A 19,701-nucleotide genomic window follows, 5' to 3' on the forward strand; every position below is an offset into this window, starting at 1 on the left:
CAGGACCTTGATATATTTGGGGATCTATGAGAAGAGAGGAATTCACCTAAACCTATCGGTACCCCAGGTGAAGTTTGATGGCACGTCATTGGTTAGCTTCCTGGCTTCAAGAACCTATTGAACTGCCCAATCTGTGGGTCTCAGATTCTCATTGAGTCCTTGTACATGCAACATTATATTTCGTGTTTCTCCTGTTAATCTGTCTCATATTGATTTAATTATAAGGTAGAGGAAAAATGTTCCCTCTCTGATATGTCCCTTCCATCCATTCACAAATCATTTTTTAACTTACAAAAGAGAAACCCTGTAGCTATTTGGCTCCTCCCCATGAAATGAGTGCCAAATAGCTTTGGTTTCTGTTTCACAGCAAAGTCCTTTCCGGGAAGAGAACTGCCTATCTGGTGTGAGGAGCAGCCCTGACAACAGAGGTGGTGGAGAGATGGGGGCCAGCAACAGCTCAAGTTCTGCAGTGAGTTCCCAGGCTGATACTGAAGGGCTGACTAGCTGCCTTGCAAGGAAGCAGCTCTAGGTCTCCTAGGAAACCAGAATGGGGTGGCAGAGGGTACATGGGGGACAGACATGCCTAATGAGGCAATTCTGAGACAACCTCTCCCCAGGCCAGTCTCACCTGCCTCTCAGGACCCAGGGGTGATAATCACCGCAGTGGTGCATTGCACAGATGGTGCTGAGCTCCCTCTGGGCGCCTGACCTGTCCTGGGTGCTGAGGGCAGGAGGGCACTGGGCAGCAATGGAAGAGTAAGGTTCTGATGGGATGAAAGGGGAAGTCAGCAGGGCTTCTCGGGGAGCCAAGCAGCCAGTCCTGGGCACTGACTTAGGAGATGGCCTCCCTGGATTCAGCCGTTACCTAGCCAGGTGACCTCAGGCGAGCTGCTGTTAGCTCTCTGGGCTTCAGTTTCCACATCTGTAAAATAGGGGTAATCCTTGAGCCGCCTCCCAGGATTGGGGTGAGGATGGAGGTAGCATATCTAGGGTGTCTGAACGGTGCCTGGCACGCAGTGGGGCTGTAGAAGTGTGCAGCATGGCTCGGAGTCTGGGGGCAGCAGGGAAGACCTCTGAGGGGTGTCTGCTCCCTGGGGGTGAGTTAACAGGGCAGGTCCAGGGTGTGAGCAGAGGGGCCCTCAGGGAAGTGAGGGAGGAGGGGGCTGCTCTGCAGTGTGGGATGCAAAGGGCAGCCTTTCCCACTGTTTGGCCACATGTGAGGGCCCTGTCTGGGTGGCAGAGTTTAAAGCCTCTGAGCTTTCTTATCCCCACGCCATCCATGAGAATCTGAGACTCAGAGATGTTGAGGCCACTTACCAGATGTCCCAGATGGTGGGGGAGGAGGGTGCCTTGATTTACCCCAAAGGGGAGGTGCCCACAGGGAGAGTAGTCATGGGGGAAGGCAGGCAGGTGGCAGCCCAGGTTTAAGAGGTCACTGTGCCCTGGACAGGCCCCGTAGAAGCCTGTCCCAGCCTCGGCAAACAGTTTCCCAAGGGCCGGGAGGTGAAGTGACAGGGCCCCTCCTGGGTGGGGCACGGGGTATGCGGGTGGGCAGCAGCACAGCGCTGAGGGGGAAGCTGCCTGGGTCTCACACTCCACCGCCCTTGGCAAGGGCCCTGGCATGGCCCTGGTTGAAAAGGTTCTGCAGGTGGAGCTGCAGAAAGTGGGCCAGACCCCGTTGGTGCCTCAAGTGTGTGTGCGGAGGCTGAGGGTGAGAAGTTGTCCCCTTAGGCTCATTGTCTGTCAGATGGGGGATCCCAGACCTCCTTCTAGGCCCTGACACTTTCTTATCATGGTGACCGGTTTGTAATTTTCTATCCTTGGGTCCAAAAGCTACTAGTAATCATGCACATCAGAGGGCAGTCCCAAAGGACAGCAGAGAGTTCAAACTGGGTTTGGTGCCCTGGCAGGTGGCTCCATTGGTTGGAGTGTCCTCCCAAAGGTTGTGGGATTGGTGTTCTATAGGAGTGCATTCTGGAGGCAACAGATCTCTCTCTCTCTCTCTCCCTCTCTCTACTCTCTCCTCTCCCTTTACTCTCTCTCTTTCTCTCTCTCTCTCTGTGTGTGTGTGACCCAGTGATTACAGCAGTCAGGAGTGACCTCCCTCTTCCTCCAAAGTATGCCAGGAGGGTCGCACAGCCTGGCTGTTCCGCTGACCAGCTGACCTCCATGAGGGTCTGCCTTGGGGGCCTCACCCCCATTTCTTGCCCAAGCCCCGCCGGCCGCATCTGGCGCAGCCTCCTCAGAGGCCAGGATGGAAGCTGGAACCACACAAAGGACAGGACTGGCTGTTTGGTTGGGGAAGCCCTCAGGAAGTCAGGAGGCAGGATGTGTGTGTTTCATTCTGAGAAACATCCTGTTTGGGGCTTCACAGCATGGGTGCTGGGATCCACCCTTTGACAAGTTACCAGACCATCTGTGCTTAGTTTCTTAATCTGTGGAGGTGGCCCTGATAATGGCCAGGGCTGTTGCCAGGACAACTAGGAATGTTACGCCCAGATTTCGTGATCCCCAAGGACCACAGGGAGCCGAGTCCCATGCAATTGCAGAAAGCCTGAATTCCATGCTAGCATGGGCTCTGTCCCACTCACACTGACATTGGCATGGCAGAAGAACAGGTCAAGGGGTGGTGATGTCACTGCTTTGGCTGACTCTGATTGGTTGGGTGAGGGCTATGGTCCAGTTACAAAATGGAGGATAGCTCTGCCCTGCCCCACAGTACAAAATGGAGTCAGGAGTTAGCCCCGCCCTGCCCTGCCCTCTCAGGAACAACCAGGGAAATGCGCCCCAGAAGCACCTTAGAACTTTTGGTGCAGCAGCCTCTTTGGCTGAAAGACTCCTACCAGCCCCTGGAGTGAGACCTTTCTGTCCCGGGGGCCTGGCTCTGCCCTCTGAACCTCCAGAGAGGAAGAGGAGGAAAGAGGCCTCAGCCTCTGGGCCTGGCCAGAAGCTGAGCTCAAACTCTGACCCAGCAGAGGTGAGGAAGTTAAATTACTTAATTCATCCAGGTTAGAGTTGAGAGGATGCTGGCCCTTTAAATGAGAGAGAGGGCACCTACTTTGTCATAGAATCTGCCACTCCCTATTGCCCCCTACCTGACAATCTCTCTCAAACACATCAAGCTCCTGACTCTTCAGTTTTGTAGGGAGTTGGCTAAAGAGAAGACATTAACTACTAAAGAAATGTGAAAGTTGACTAAGAGCTACAAGTAATCTCTACAAGAGGGGCTGTTCCAAATGCCTGCCCGGAAATGGTGCAAAACTATGTCTTCTCTCCTACAGGAAAGTCTGCAGTTTTAACTACATGTTAGACTTTAACTTGGAAATGGGGGAGAGCTATGCCTTTGTCTTTTCGAGGACGAAAGGCCTGGGTAGAGTTGAGTACAAAATAAAGGTTATTAAAAAAAGCAAATGAAGTGAATATCTAAACTATAGCTTTGCTGGGAAAAACTTCCTAATTCTTACATCTCTGTCTCCTCTTCCAGAGTGTCAGTCTCTCCCACATTCTCCAGGACATTGGGGTCCAATGCCAGCCTTTGCTCCTCTGGCCCTAGCTTTCTGATTCTGGCCACTCTCCCTGGGGGGACACATTCCTGATGGTGTCATTATCACTGAGGAAGCTAAGGCCAGGGAGCTAGTTCTATGGCTGGGAGGCCCGAGATGGTAGATTTCACTGGTTTACCGCTCCCCCTGCTTGTCACCCTGTGCTGTGCTCTCCACATGGACAGAGAGCTCCCCTTAGCACAGGAAGGGGGTGTGTCCTCTCCCAGGTGAGGACTTTCTGGACCCAATAAAACACCTTGGAAAATTCAGCCTGGTACCTTGTTTACCCACAGCTATGACAGGTGAGTGAAGAAGGCCCAGGATCTCTATATCTTTAGGGGCCTTTGAGAAGAGAGGAATCCAAATCTATAGGTACCCCATGTGAAGTCTGATGGCACATCATTGGTTGGCTTCCTAGAGTTAAGAATCTTCTGAACTACCCAATCTGAGATTCAGCAAAAACTCGACAAAATGAGGAACATAAATAGTTAAAGGAGAGCCCATAACCATCTCTTCTGTCTGTCCACAAAACATGGCTGTAGCACTGACTGACCTCATACAGCCGGAGGGAGGGTCCTTTTGCCAGTGAGTCTAGTTGCTGCCTATAATGCCCTATAGGTCTGTGGTGATCTCCATGTTTCTGAGTTGGAACTTCTAAAGCATTTCCATCGCTTTCATGTGTGAAAAGGAAGAAGGAAAGTTTACAATTTGGATGCCCCAGAGCAGGAGCTTTAGACAGTATTTCCTTGAGAGCCTCTACAGCTTGCTTCCCTGCAGGGCTCCATTGAATTGGATGGGGTTTGTCTGACTTCAATGGGGCATATAGAGGTTGGGCTATCAATGAAAAGTTTGGAACCTAATTTCTACAATATCCAGTCAACCCCAGGAATCCTCTAAGCTGCTTTCTTGTTTTTGGAAGAGGGAAAGGTAGGGTTCCTCTAAGTCTCTCAGGGCTAATCAGTAGCTCATCTTTAGATAGGACATGGCCAAAGCATTTTGCTTGAGGTGAGCAAAATTGGACCTTATCCTTTGAGACCTTATGTCCTTTTATAGCTAGTGCTGCAGTAGGTAATTTGTGTCCTTTTGAGAGTCTAGTAATAACCCAGAACATAAATCATCTACATATTGGATTAGAGTGGGAAGTCTAAGAAATTTAAATCAGCTTTTAATATCTGAGAGAAATAGGTGGGACTTTCTATATATCCCTGGGGCATTACAGTCCAAATAAATGGTTGATCTTCCCAGGTGAGATGCCTAAGAAGTGACTACCCACCATACATTGATTTTTTATTTAAAAATGTTAGCTCCAGACCATTCTTGGTGGTTACTATAGGTGTCTGAATTTGTAAGGCTTCTACACAGGCCTTTCTTGAGCTGGTCAGGATAGGAGGTGGTTCCTTTTTTCCCCACACTCTCAATATTTATAATTCAATAGAATCAGTATCTTTTTAGAGAGAATAGAAGGGAAGGGGAGAGACACACAGAGAGAAACATTGATGTGAGAGAGACATATTGATTGGTTGTCTCCCTCATGTGTGCCAACCAGGCCAGGCATCAAGCCAGCAACTGAGATATGTGCCCATGTGCGGGGGCCTGAAGCTGCAGGGATCTCCCTTTTCCATGTCCCGCATTGAAAGAGAGATGAATGAACCGGTTCAAAGTGGAGGTGGCCAAAAATTGAGAAATATTAGAAATAAAGAGAGAAGACCTAGAAATAGATTTCAAGCTGGGAGCTCGGAGGGCTGCTGACCTCCTCTGCTGGAGAGACAGACTGACAACCTCCTGAGCCACGCAGCACATCTATTTATACTCCAATCCAACAGGGGTTTCACAGGAAAACAAGGAGCCTGGGAGAGCCCAGGTTCCACCCCCTCCTTCCTCCTGAAGAAACACATTAGTCAGGAACTAAGAACATCTCCGCACTCCCAGGGCGGGAGTGCAACTGACATGATTCTGCCAATATCCCGGGCCCAGTCAGCAACAATCTAAAGAATATCCAGGTGTCTTCCCATTTGGCCCTCTACACCCACAACCAGAATCAAACCTGGGACCCTTCAGTCCCAGGGCCGATGCTCTATCTGCTGAGCCAAACTGGCTAGGGCTAGATGGTTTTTTAGTGTATTCTTTGAAAATTGTTTCATATAAAATAAATGTTAATGAATTATAAAAATTTTTCTTTTCTTTTTAAGGAATAATTCCATTTTATATACATTTTTGTCATTCCATTCATCTCTTGGCTATTGTGAATAATGCTACTGTAAATTCCTGATTTCAGTTCTTTAGAGTATATATACAGAAGCAGAATTGCTGTATAAAAGGGTAATTCTATGTTTAGTTTTTTTAAGGAACTGCCATGCTGTTATGTTGGATAGTTTCATCCTAATGGCTAGAAAGGCCTGGGGCACTCACCTGGCCCCATCCTACCTGCCCTGAGCCCCCACAGACAGTTCCCTAATCAGAGCCAATGTGGTGACAAAACCACCCTTGTGGCTCTGATTGTGACTGAAAGATGCACCTCAGCAGCAGCCATCAGGGTACACTGAAGGCACAGGTTTGTTACTGACAAATCCTGGAGACCACACAGTAAGGTTGCAGGAAGAGAGAGAGAGAGAGAAATCAGGGACTAGGGTTCTGTCTTTATTGAGGTCCAAGGCAGGGTAGTTAAGTGGGAATTAGAGTTCAGGAAGGTAAAAGTGGGGTCATTCATAAGGTCAGTTATCTAGGTTACCCAGAGCTTTCTACAAGGGGAACTCAATGGGTGGGGCAGTCTGGGTGCTTGTCTAAGTGTTTAGCTAGGAGCTGTGACATGGCTGGCAATAAGTTTATAGGACATAAATCTGAAGTATGGTAGCAACCATACTTAGGTAAAAACTGCTGTTTGAATTTTAATCCTGCTATTCTGGCTTCTGCACCCACTTACTTGCTTAAACAATAGGGTAGTTACCTCAGCTTCCAGACTGAGGCCTGGAGACTCACAAAGGCAATTTTCCTGTGCCTGTGGACCAGGACTACAGGAGATTGAGTCCCACGGACTCAGTAGCTCCAAGAGTAGAAACTGTAGATAATCTTTAGAGATTACTGACTCCCTCTTGGCTCTGCTTCTGTAAAAAGCTGCTTTCCCAAGATAGGGCCATGTTGTGTGGTCGAACCCTGGATTCAAAATAAGACCACCAGAGGCTGATAATTTATTAAAAAGCAAACAAGGATTTATTGAACTGGCCAGGTCAGCCGTAAGAGTACCTACACGCAGGCGGACCCTACACAACTGCGACTGCGAGGCTTTAGGGGCAGGTAGTTATTTTTAAAGGTTCTGAGAAGGAAAACCCCCATTCTACAACAAACTATTGTTTGGAATTTTCTGCTGTTCTTCCTAGATAAAATGTTGCTTTCTAGTTTGCTTTAGCCCGTTTGAAGAATGATGAAGATAAACTTAGCTGTCTGACCTTGCAGGCCAGAGACCAGATATACCCACAGTCTCAATATCATGCCAGGTGCATTTTTTTAATTGGACAGAACAGCATTGTTTTCGAGGCCAGCATCGAGATAACCACTAAGTGTACATAGGGCTGGCTCTTTAATGAAAAAGAAAGTTCTGCCTGTAACCTTGCCCAGAACTTGAACTCATCCTCCCTAAGCCCATTGCGCGATGAACAAAGCAAGTAAGTGAAGGTCGAAGTCAGAATAGTAGGGTTAAAATTCAAACAGTAGTTTTTACCCAAGTATGATTGCTACCATATTTCAGGCCACATTCCAATGTTCAGCAGGATGTGGCTGGGAGTGGCCCTGTGGGCTGTTGCCACCATTTAGAATTTAGAACAAAGGAAAAATTTTTGTGGTTGGGACCTTTAAAAAGAATACCTATACCTGAAACGGGGGGGGGGGGGGGGTGTCATGTGTGTGGCCACCTGTGTGTGGTGCTCTTGTAGCAGTCCTGGCCAGTTCAATAAATCCATGTCTGCTTTTTTTAATCAATCAGCAGCCTCTGGTGGTCTTATTCTGACTCCAGGGTTTGACCCCACAATAGAGTCATCTTTGAAAATCATGTTTTCTGGACATTGCAACACAGCCATCAGTTAACACAGCCATACACCCATGGGCAGCAGCCTCTGAAACTCACTGTCATGGCAGTGGCCAGACTCTGAGAACCTGTACATGAACAGAAAACAATTCAGAGAGGAAGGAAAAGTCAGTGGAGTGTCTATTTACCTGCCCCTGAATCCCATCCTGGTCCCTTCTCCCCAAATTTCCCTCTCTTTCTCTAAATCAATGTCCTCTTCCTCCTGGCTCCTCCCCATGGAATAACTGTCAAATAGCTTTGTTTTCTGTTTCACAGTAAAGTCCTTTCCAGTGCAGAGAACTGCCTGGCTGTGTGAGGAGCAGCCGTGACCACAGGGGTGGTGAAGAGATGGGGGCCGAGAGCAGCTCTCATTCCTTCGTGGCCGCAGTGAGTTCCCAGGCTATGGGCACAGGTGGTGCTGCAGGGCTGACTGGCTGCCTTGCCAGGGAAGCTGCGCTGGGTCTCCTGGGAAACCAGACTGGGGTGGGAGAGGGTACATGGGGGGCTGACATGCCCAATGGGGCAATCCAGACACACCTTCTGCCCCAGGCCGGTCTCAGCTGCCTCTCAGGACCCAGGGGTGATAATCACCACAGTGGTGCATTGCACAGATGGTGCTGAGCTCCCTCTGGGCGCCTGACCTGTCCTGGGTGCTGAGGGCGGGAGGGCACTGGGCAGCACTGGAAGAGTGGGCTCTGTTGGGATGAAAGGGGAAGTCAGCAGGGCTTCCCGGGGATCCCAGCAGTCAGGCCTGGGCACTGACTTAGGAGATGGCCTTTCTCAGTTCAGCCATTTCCTAGATGGATGTCCTCAGGCGAGCTGCTTTTCCCTATCTTGGCCTCTAGGGATAATCCTTGAGCCCCCTCCCAAGATTGCGGCAAGGATGGAGGCAGCATATTTAGGGGGTTTGATCGGTGCCTGACATGTGGTGGGGCTTTGGAAGTATGGAGCATGATAAGGAGTCTGGGGGCAATTAGCAAGTGCCAGAGGGATCAGACAGAGGGAGCAGGACCCTAACTGACTGCCATCTTCTCCCTGCAGGCACACGCCATCGAAGGGGGTCTCAAGGAGGGACTAGAAATCAATATCAAAGGAACTTTTCTAAGGTCCATAGGAACCAGGTACCTGGAACTATTATTTCCCCCAGCCTTTCCCTTAGCAAACCATGGCCCCTGTCAGCTCAGACTGGTTCCCCCAACACTGTCCAAGCTGCCTGTGCCTGGCTAAGGAGATGCTGAAGATTAGGGCCAGGACCCTGCCAACACTGAATGGCATCCCTGCCCTCTGCCAATAGCATCTGGATACCATTAACATAGGCTCCCCAGAGACACAGGCAGAGCGGGAGCTCACTGTCTGGTGCCAGCCCAGGGCAGATCTTTATGGGCTAGGAGTGAACTTGCACGCGAAGACCCAGAGATGCAAAAACAATGCCTCCTTTACTCCCCATGACGGCCTGCACTTACTCCGTGGCCCTTGTTTGGCTGACGTGGAAATATTTAAACTTGGCATCAAATGTAATCCCATCTCTTTCTGTTTCAAGTTTATTCCTAGAAAACACGAAGGCAATTCAAAATATGAACATCTCCTTGGCACTGTCTCCCACCCAAGAGGGGACTTTGGGGCTCAGGGAAGACTTTCCCATCTTCTCAGAGGCCGAGCGCCCTCTAATGCTGGCCCAGCCCTGGCTGCCCAAGCTGAGGTCCAGGTGGTGAGGAGGTGAGGGGCTCTTGCCTGATTTGGGTGGGGCCCTCCCACCTCCCTTCTGGTGGCTGCCTGCTGAAGCCCACGGTGCCCACAGAAGCCTTTCTGCACACGGCCCTCTCTTGGAAGCCTCTGTCTCAATCCCAGGTGTCTTTGGTCCCCAGTGGTCCTTTCATCACCTCACACAGGGCCTGGGGACCTTCTGGATCCCTTCACATCCCAGGCCCGGCTCTACCTCATCTCGGCTTCTAGATTCTAGTTGACTTTCTCCACCATCACATTCCCTGCCAGGTGGGCATAGGCACGCTCACCCTGTGACATCTCCCTGAGCCCTGAGTGCCTCCAGGAGATGCCATGGAGGGTGAGGCTCCCAGATGGCCCTAAACCCTGTCATTGGGGAAGCTGAGCCCTCACCTCTGACCCTCCATCCCTTCTCTCTCCTTGTCCTTCTGCCTGCCACCTGTCCTACTGTCTCCATTTCTTCCCATGGGAGCTTTTGCACTCTCATCCCTGGGACCAGAGCTGAATGACCACAGAGGGAAAGATACACCCAGAGATATTTCAGAAACGATACCCTCCATGTACAGAGGAATCTGAACTCAGTTTTCTGGTTCCAGAGTCACTAGGAGCCTTCTTTCCTTTTCGTATCCTCAGACTGGCTGATGGCCTCCAGAGGGAGCTGGTATTGAGGAGGCCCCCAGAGCTAGGCCTCCTCCACAGAGACACCAAATGGGCTCTGCAGGAATTGAATAGAATGTCTAAAAAGCCACCTCCAGGCTTGGTACAGTGCCTGGCCCTGTGGGGGAAGCAGAAGATACAAAAGTGGGGGAGGGAGGAGCCCTCCCTGAGTGCTATGCATTAGTTAGGACAACAGAGTGACCCCAAGAAGCAGGCTGTGGACCACATCATGCTGAAGTCAGGGAAGGCTGGAGCAGACAGTGACGCCTCGGGAGAACCTCGGGTTGGAGCTGGTTCTAGGCCATGTGTCTGGGAAAAGGCCAAACAAACATGAATTGTGGCCCTTTGGTGAGCCTGGCTACTTGGAAAGTGCTTGTTCTTTTCTTTTCTAATTTATTTTTTGTTAATCTTTGCCCAAGGATATTTCCCCCCCCCCCCCCCATTCATTTTTAGAGAATGGAAAGAAGAGGGAAAGACAGAGAAGGAGAAACATCCATGTGAGAGAGACACATCAATTGGTTCCCTCCATCACTCTCCTCAACAAGGTCCAAAGATCATGCCTATCATGGCGCTCTTGTGCAGAATTAAAACCTCATCCTTTGGTCAGCCATTGGATGCTCTATCCACTAAGCCAAAGAGGCTAAGCCTCTTTTTTTAAAGTATATTTTTATTGATTTCAGAGATGAAGGGAGAGGGAGATGAAGATAGAAACATCAATGATGTGAGAGAATCACTGATTGGGTGGCCTCCTGCTGGATACTGAGCCTGCAACCTGACCTGTATCCCAGCCAGGAATTGAACCATGACCTCCTGGTTCATAGAACGATGCTCAACCACTGAGCACACTGCCTGGGCTGGAAGGTCTTTTGTTTTAATTTCTCACCTCAGAACCCAAAGGATGTTTTGAAGGTGAGGACTTACTTCTGAGGAGAGACAGGAATGAATCTCCACTTATGTGGGGGCTTTCTGAACACTGCCTCAGTAACCACCCCCAAAGAAGGGAGTCACCCCCTTTCCTGGATTCAGTGAGGACACAATAGCATGCTCTGCATCATTCTCAAATGACAAACAGTACCAATTGGGGTCAGGGTCCAGGCCTATGGACATTAGGGCACCCCTCCACACCTCATGTGTGGGACACACACCTGCCTCCAATGAGGGAGACACATATCCTGGAAGTTGTCATGCCTGGAGAGCCCACATCCATCCCACGCCTCCCCTTTTAAACACCATCTTTGCAGGTAAACCCCCAAAATGTCACATGTTCTCTCCATTTGTTCTCTTCCTTCCCAACTGAGCAGCAGTGGGCTGGCCTCTAACCAGTGCCCACTGGGCATGCGAGGCTCTTGCTTCTGGGCAAATTCCTGGATTTGTATCTTCATGCAAATGTGAGATCAGCTTCCAAGATCTATGCTTCCTGAGGCTAGAGTCAACATTGTTCTTTACCCCATTCCTGTTTATTTCTGGAAAGTCATGCTGGAAAGGGCAAAATGCTATAATTACACAAAACACACTAAGAGCAAATTAGGTAAACAAAAAGGAAGGCAGCAAAATGGGATGGGTGCACACCTGCCTCACAGGTTGTAGGCAAGTTCCCAGGCACACATGGAAGTCAGAGGTCCCGGGCCCTCCTGCTCCTACCTTTGTCAGTAAACCAGAACACTGTCTGATGTCCGTCCACCTAGGTTTGCTGTGAATTTTCATATGGGATTCAGTAACGATGACATTGCCTTTCACTTCAACCCTCGGTTTGAAGAGGGTGGGTATGTGGTCTGTAACACCAAGCAAAAAGGATTCTGGGGCCGTGAAGAGAAGAAGATGAGAAATCCCTTCCGGACAGAGAAGCCTTTTGAGATCCACATCGTGGTGAAGAAAGGCTGTTTCCAGGTGAGCAGGATTCTCCTCCCTCCCTCCCAATGCCTGCCTCCCTGCCCTACTGTAAACAGACAGCCAGTGTGTCCACACTGCCTGTCACTACTTGAGCCAATTCAGCAGAGGCAGTGATGAATCATAATAAGTGTTTATTCCATTACCTCCAGCAGTATGGGGAGAGCAGTAGGTCATCCACAAAAATCTGCTCTGCACCCCATAAGCCAGCTGCTTCTATTGGGTAAAAGGACGAAGGATTGACAGGGAAATAGCCAAAGGGGATGCCAAATGGGCAGTTAACAGGTAAGCAGGCTGGAGATATGAGAAGGCTGTAGGTGTGCAAAAGTGCTGGGGATCTTCTAAGGGCTAGTGATATGCCAGGTCTGGGGCCTTCAAAGGGCTGTAGCTCTGGTCTCTGCAAGGCAGTCGTGCATCTTTCCATGAGAATAGGCTGCTCCACGTGGGGAGGCTGGGCTGCATTGCCAGGCAAGTCCCCAGGTCCCACAGGACTGCCAGCCAGGTTAGAATGTGCCTTCTTTAATCAGAATGAACCAATCACCGTGGACAGAGCATGAGTAATAGGTCTTACAATTCTAGGTGCTTCCCAGCATTCTATCACTGCCCTTATCACTATCGGGCAGGGAGAAACACCCTTAACTCATTACCCAAGCAATGCCATTATACAGAACACAGGACTTTACACTCTTCACCTGCACCTACAGAGCACCTGTTGCTTCTGTTACCTGGAAATAAGAGCTGATATTGGCCTGGGGTCCAGGTGACTTCCATCCTCTGCTGCAGCCTTGTCCGCTCCAGGTCCCTGACAGCCCTGTTTGTGGTGATGCTGTGGCAGCCCTTCTGCGGGCCCAGGGGTGGCTCAGGGCTGCAGGTGGAGTCATTGCTCTTGCAGGCAGAGCAGTGCTGCTGGGCTGGGGGAGGGGGATTGTTGTGGGGTCGAACCCTGGAGTCAGAATAAGACCACCAGAGGCTATTGATTGATTTAAAAAGCAGGCAAGGATTTATTGAATTGGCCAGGACGGCCCCAAGAGCACCACACGCAGGTGGCCACAGTCATGACTGCGCTGTTCCAGATGTAGGCAATCTTTTTAAAGGCCCAAACCACAAAAATTTTCCTTTGTTCTAAATTCTAAATTCTAAATGCTGGGAACAGCCCACAGGGCCACTCCCTGCCACATCCTGCTGGACATTGGAATGAGACCCTATCTTGGCAAAGTAGTTTTACAGAGGCAGAATCAAGCAGAGTTAGCAATCTCTAAATCAGTCGTTCTCAAACTATGGCCCACAGGTGACATGCGGGTGTTTTTGCCATTTTTGTTTGTTTGTTTGTTTATTTGTTTTACTTCAAAATAAGATATGTGTAGTGTTAAAGAAAAAAAAAATCATTGAAACCTATAAAGAATTTTTGTGAGTTTTTTTTTATTTTATTTGAGCCAAACTGTCTACATATGCCGGAAAGCAGAACCTCAATGGATTGAGATAATGCTCTGAAGAATGGCGGGTTACATTTCTATATTTATGCATTGCAATCAAAGGAAAGGGACTTAGGTGGGTTACATGAAATTCATTGGTGATATATTAGGGAGGTGGGACAGAGCAAAGCTGGGAAACCTCAGGGATAGGGTAAAAGGTTAAATGATGGACATGAGCTACCTGTTACAGAGATGGATACAGGATACTTTAAGGTAATTAGCAGTTGACAATTAACCTGATAACAATAACAATGTTCCAGGCCATTTGTTCTGCCCTGAGGGGTTTCAGGTAAAAAGGAAGTTACAAGTTACCCAGACATCTCACAGATATGTTATCTTAGAGGTGGGGAAAGGCAGATGGGCTCAGTAAATTGATCTTTGTCAGGTGAAATATCTGGGACATGACTACCCACTATAACCTGTTTGTAGTTAGATATTTAGTTTTCAAACCATCTTTTGTGGTTATTTTAAGTCTCTGAGTTTGCAATACTGCCACACAGGCCTTCCCTGAGCTTGTCAGATAAGCATGTGGCTCTTTTCTTTCTCAGTAGTGTGCATAGGAATTTGTTCATAGTTTCTTTTAAACTATAGTGCGGCCCTCCAACGGTCTGAGGGACAGTGAACTGGCCTCCTGTTTAAAAAGTTTGAGGACCACTGCTCTGAAGGTTATCTACAGTTTCTACTCCTGGAGCTACTGAGTCAATGGGAATCGGTCTCCTATAGTCCTGGTCCACAGGCACAGGAAAATTACCTTGGTGAGTCTCCAGGTCTCAGTCTGGAAGCTGAGGTAACTACCCTATTGTTTAAGCAAGTAAGTGCATGCAGAAGCCAGAATAGCAGGGTTAAAATTCAAACAGCAGTTTTTACCTAAGTATGGTTGCGACCATACTTCAGGATGGCTGTGTCTGTGCTTCTCTGTGTGAAGGGCGCTCCCAGGCCCTCAGTGTGCAACCAGAGGCCCCTCTCCTCTGCTCCCATGAGCACTTTATGCCCATTGAAATGTGCACATTTCAATGCTGAGAAAGATACATCTAGAGCAATAATCAAACAAGAACTCAGAAGCCAAAACTAGAGCCAAGTGGTGACTGGGATTGGCTGCATTTGGGATCACTTGTGTGTTCCTTACCAAGAGCAGCTCCAAAGGCTGGGCACCCACCTACAGGGGATGGAGGTGAAAACCGGACAGGCCTTACTTTCTAGAAGCAGGGGTCCTAGTGCTCCGGTGTGCTCCCCGCCCTGGTCTGGGACCCTCTCCTGATATATGCGCTCCTGTTGACAGGTGATGGTGGATGGAGATCAATTTCTGCAGTACATACACCGCATGAACTACAACCAGGTGAACTACATCTCTGTCATCGGCCCCGTGGAGCACATAGACATCAGCTTCCCGGTCAGATTGTCCAAATTGCACCTGTCCCAGGGGCTGGATGCAGGCGCCAGTCTGCTATGCCTAGGCCCTGTTGGGAGGAGCCAAAGGTTCCAGCTGATCTCTCACCCAGGTGACTCTGGGGAGAGGACATACCTCTGGCTAGCCCTGCCCCATCCTTCTTATGGCACCATTTCTGTCCAGAGCACCTGCCTCAGCCAGACTCCCCCCCCTCTTGTCTGTCACTATTTCCACACTTGTTACCAGGCCATGTGGTTCCATGAGATCCACTGTCACCAGCTGTGGGAACTCACACAAGTGAGTCTGCCTCTCCCAGCCTCAGTTTCCTCATCTGTGCAAGGGGCCTAGTCACAGCCTCCCCTGGAGGTACTGTGTGGCCACAATGAGGGGATACATGTCAGAGGTCACAAAATGGCCCCCACGGGCCACCTCAGGTTCTACTGGACTCTTTCTGCATTTTCCAAGTTTGAATGTGGTGCCAACATGTACAAGGTCAGGAGCCAGTGTGCGCTGTGGAGCTGAGTGCTGGTGAAGGCTGCACCATAGTGTGAAGGCGCTGAATGGCCCTCCACTATGTTCCTGAAAATGGTGAAGGTGGTAAATTTTATGTGCATTTTACCAAACATTTCCAGGTCCGGTGATGTCACATGGAAATCAGAATGTCTCACTTTTTGTGAAAACTGGGAAGATTGGGGTAGGCCTGGCCCACATTGCCACAGGGCCCCAGGGCCTGGATTAGAGATGTTATTTCCAATTTTGGTATTTGAATGCGCTCCTGAAATGGGAAAAGCACACAGTAGGCCTGCAGCAAATATGAGCTCCTCTCTCTTTCTTCCTCATCTCTGTTACTTCTCCCTCTTGCCTACTCTGTCTGTCCCTGCCTGCCTGGCTTTTGTCCTCTCGTGTGGGCCCCTGCCTTCCCACTTTTACTTAACTCATTCGGGCTCTCTTCACCCCATGGCACCTTTTGTTTTCACAGCATTTTGGTGAGATCCTTATGGTGAAATGCTGCCAGACTCCCTGTGACCCACGTGAGCCCAAGGAACAGAGAGGAAAAGTGAGTTAAACATGGAGAACCTGGCAGGCTGTGCAGTCAGCAGGAAGGACAAAGGGTCTGAGAAAGAGGTTAATTCCAGGAAGGAGGAGCAGGACCTATAGCAAATTAAATAGCATCTACTCCCTCCTTAAAAATCTAAAAGGCCCCAGGCTCAATAGAGCTCCAGTTCCCCAGCTGAAGGAACAGAATCCTCCCTACTCCTGGCCAGCCCACCTGCCGGCCTCCCACCTCTCCCACGAACACCCTCCGTCAGCCTCCATTGCTCACTCCAGGCTCCTTCTGGGCACCACGCTTTTGCATCTGCTGTCCTGAGGCCAAAGGGACCCTTTGCCACCTCACCCCAGCCAACCCCTAACTGCCGTTCAGTGCTCTGCTTCAATGTGGCTCCTCAGGTCCTCTCCCTGCCTGGCAGGTTGCTGGATGCCCCACCCTTCTCTGACCTGATGGACTTTTAACAGCTCTGTGCACGCCAGGCACAGTGTCCAGTTATATCTGTACTTACATGACTGTCTCCGTCATTCTACCTGCTCTTTCCTCCAAACCATAAGCTTGGGGTTGAGACTTGCCCCTTTGTGTATCCCCAGCACTTTGCCCAGTGCCTGGAGTGCAGTGGAAACTGGATCAATGAAGGAGGGGTGTGGTTTGCACAGTCAGTAGAAGGGGAGACCAGTCAGGGAAAGCAGACCAGTCTGCTGGGTGGGGAGGGGCCTTGGGCAGGAACAGGAGCAGGGCCTGGCCCTTCCTTGGCCTCTTGAGCAGTGGGGGAAGGGGCAAGGGTGCCTCCCTCCCCAGCTTCCTGTGGCCCATCACACTGCAGGGTGGTCCTGCCACCTGCTACACTGACCTTAGGATGGTGGAGCTCCAGGGAGCCTTTGCAGGGCAGCCCAACTTTGGCCCTGGCCTTGGAAGGACAGGGTATGCTGATACACCCAGACCCGACTGAGTACCATTTTCTATTTGATCGCTTGCTACTGGGACAGGCTTGGGCAAGGTGCTTAACCTCTCTGAGCCTGTTGTCTCACTTAGCAAAAGAGAAGCTAAGGATGCCTCCCTCACAAAGCACTGAAGCCAGAGCTTGGCACACAGTAGTCCTCACTAAATACTAGTTTTCACTCTCCTGGTGAAATAGGACACGGCTAGTAATGGTTTTGCCCCTGGGAGCTGAGGTGAGCTGTATGTCCTATGTCAGACACATCCTTCTCGCTCTCTAGAGGAGCTGGCAGGATGTCCCCTCTCCTCTGCCCGCCCCCTCCCTGTTTTTAACCACAGTTACCTGGGATGGTGGGTGAGCATCTGGGCACCACAGGCTCCGGGAGGCTTGCTTGGGAGCAGGAAGGAAGTGAGTGCGGGTCTGGGAGGCATTTCTGACCACGGTTTCGGCTGTCATCTCCCTGTCCAGTGGCACCAATATTAACCACCATTTTTATTTTTCATCCCCTTCAGCCTCCAAGTTATTCATAGGCCACTGCCACCAACGCTTCCATTGTAAGTCTCTTGCTTTCTCTTTGGAAACTCTTCACTTTGGTTCTTCCTGTGGGTTAAAAGGAGGAGGCAGGGCCAGGCATTAGGCCTCTGCCACAGGGCAACTGGCACAGCTGAGGCCAGACCCCCGGGCCACCCTTCTGACCTGGGTGGGGTGAGAGTGGGGGTTTAAAGGGGAAGGGTGGTTAGCTGGGCTGATGAATTGGGAACAAGCTGAATTGCCCAAGCTTCTACCATTCTGTGGACATGATGGCCCGCATTTACGACTTCCTGCAAAGTGAAATTACCTTAGAGAAATTCCCCTGAGAAGGAATATGGGCCTACAGGCCAGTAAGGATGGCACATTCCTCTCCAGAAGGAACTTTTTTTTTTTTTTTTAAGGATTCTTTTATATATATATATTATTGATTTTTTACAGAGAGGAAGAGAGAGGGATAGAGAGTTAGAAACATAGATGAGGGAGAATCATTGATCAGCTGACTCTTGCACACCCCCTACTGGGGATGTGCCCACAACCAAGATACATGCCCTTGACCTGAATCGAACCCGGGACCTTTCAGTCCGCAGGCTGATGCTCTATCCACTGAGCCAAACCGGTTTCGCCTCCAGAAGGAACTTTTGCCCCTACCTCACCCCCTTAAGAGGAGAAACACCTGTACCCTGCAGTTTTCAGAGTCTGGTCTTGGCTACTGAGAGGGTTCCCCACCTGCAGCTGCTGGGAGGGTGTGTGTTAAGTGGTGCCCTCTGGTGGCAGGTGGCGGTCTTAGCGCTGATGAAAGCAGGTGAAAAACCCCATTACTTTCTTCCACAGGCAAACTGTGTTCCACGCAGTGCAGAGTACTCCTGAGCAGATGTTTCCCATAACTCTGCAAGCTCTGTCAGCTCACAACCTGCTTCCTCCTGCTGGTACAAGTCAGCGGGTAGCCCTTGAGTTAAGGGAGCTGCCTGTGGAGGGGCTGAGGGCAGGTGGCCATCATGGGGTCTGGGACAGTGGCAGGAAGTTGCACTAAGGCTGACAGGAGAATCCAGGGGCAGAAGCCTCACACTGGAGCATCCCCTCTAGAGTGTATAGGGGCCTGGGTGTGGGTGCGAGCCCACACTGAATTTCCTGCTCTCTTTTCAACAGAATTCCACAGTGCACCCGATGGCATACCCCAGCCCCCATGAGGGCCACCATCTTGAAACAGCAAAGGCCAACCCCCTCCTTTGAATTAGCCAATCGCTGAAGACTGTGCGCCTGAGCTCCAATCAAGAGATGCCTCAGGGATTATAGAGTTTAGCAGCCCACCTGCTTGGTGTGCACAGGCTTCCAGACCACTTGTGCGCACACTTCTGCATAGGAGTAAACTTGTTTGCCTTGCTGCCTGGCTCCCGAGTATGATTTGTGTTCTACCAGGACCACTGAGTTGGGGGCTCTACCTTATTTCTAACAGGTATATATTCTAATACAGTAGAACCCCGGTTCTCAAACTTAAATCATTCTAGAAGGCTGTTGGAATAGAAATTTATTAAAATACCGAATCAATTTTCCCATTAGACACAACATAAATTGAGTTAATTTATTACAGATCCACAAGTGATTCTCTGTTTTAACCTTTCTTTTATACAGTACATATCTAATGTACTGTTTAATTTATGAACTAACACTTCTTTTCTTAAATGTATCTAACCACCCCCTAATCACGTTCAGCACTTGTTTCAGGGGTGTCTTTCAGGAAATCAGCAGGCTGCATTTTCACTTTTTCACTGATCACTGCCTCAGAAATGCTGTCACTGACTGACTGCTTTTCATTTATCCAAATCAGCAAGAGTTTTCTTCTAGCTCTTCAACTGCCTGTCATCCTGGTGTTTCCCACAGGCTTAGCAACATTAACACTCTTGGTGGCCTCTCAATGTTTTAAAATGGTCCTACTCATCCATTTCACCAGCTAGGAAAGAAAAAAAAAATATTCACAACATGGTTTCTTGAGAGGTTAACAACAGGAGGTTTAGGGGGAAACTGAATCTCATTCTCTCCTTTGTTTGTGACCTAAGAGATGCTTTTGGTCATGCTGAGGTAGCAGCATGAAAGGGTTGTCAGGTTGAGAACCAAATCTTGTTCAACAGGAAGACATTGTTTCCTTGAACATCTTGGTAGAGAACGGAATTGTCTGAGATCAAAATCACTGAGACCTCTGAGAAGGTCTGATTGAATTGCATTGTTTCATCTACACTCCAGGCCTGATGAACCACATCTCCTCCCTACAGTCACCAGGGCGTCTCTTGTTGAAAATGCTCGTCACCAGTGTCTCAGGGATAAAATAGATGCTTGAAAATGGATCCACAAGGCACCCTACTTCTGCAGAAGGGTGCAATGCCCCAGTGACAATATGGTGGGCAAGCACAAAGAACAGGCAGTCTGTCTCCTTTGACCCCTGACGTGTTACTGCACCATACCC

At 49.6% G+C, this 19,701-nt stretch overlaps 1 protein-coding gene across 1 annotated transcript; it reads left to right on the forward strand.

Moving 5' to 3' along the window:
- Positions 1 to 369: 369 nt before the first annotated feature.
- Positions 370 to 18,599, forward strand: LOC311611056 (galectin-9-like). Its single transcript, XM_084862790.1, has 10 exons — positions 370 to 469; positions 7,876 to 7,986; positions 8,641 to 8,720; positions 11,664 to 11,865; positions 14,617 to 14,727; positions 15,704 to 15,781; positions 17,051 to 17,120; positions 17,225 to 17,266; positions 18,075 to 18,169; positions 18,390 to 18,599. Exons 2-9 carry the CDS (start codon positions 7,948 to 7,950, stop codon positions 18,125 to 18,127), a joined length of 675 nt encoding a protein of 224 aa, XP_084718916.1. The 5' UTR covers positions 370 to 469; positions 7,876 to 7,947; the 3' UTR covers positions 18,128 to 18,169; positions 18,390 to 18,599.
- The last annotated feature ends 1,102 nt before the right edge of the window (positions 18,600 to 19,701 follow it).

The sequence above is a fragment of the Pipistrellus hanaki genome (genome assembly GCF_964339955.1).
Source record: "Pipistrellus hanaki genome assembly, chromosome: 16".
Classification (NCBI taxonomy): domain Eukaryota; kingdom Metazoa; phylum Chordata; class Mammalia; order Chiroptera; family Vespertilionidae; genus Pipistrellus; species Pipistrellus hanaki.

Excerpts from the sequence above, each read along its gene's own strand:
- LOC311611056 (XM_084862790.1), top strand. The coding sequence starts at position 7,948 with ATGGGGGCCGAGAGCAGCTCTCATTCCTTCGTGGCCGCA. Across the intron at positions 11,866-14,616 it reads TGAAGAAAGGCTGTTTCCAG|GTGATGGTGGATGGAGATCA; the intron begins GTGAGCAGGATT and ends TCCTGTTGACAG. Across the intron at positions 17,121-17,224 it reads TGCTTGGGAGCAGGAAGGAA|CCTCCAAGTTATTCATAGGC; the intron begins GTGAGTGCGGGT and ends CATCCCCTTCAG.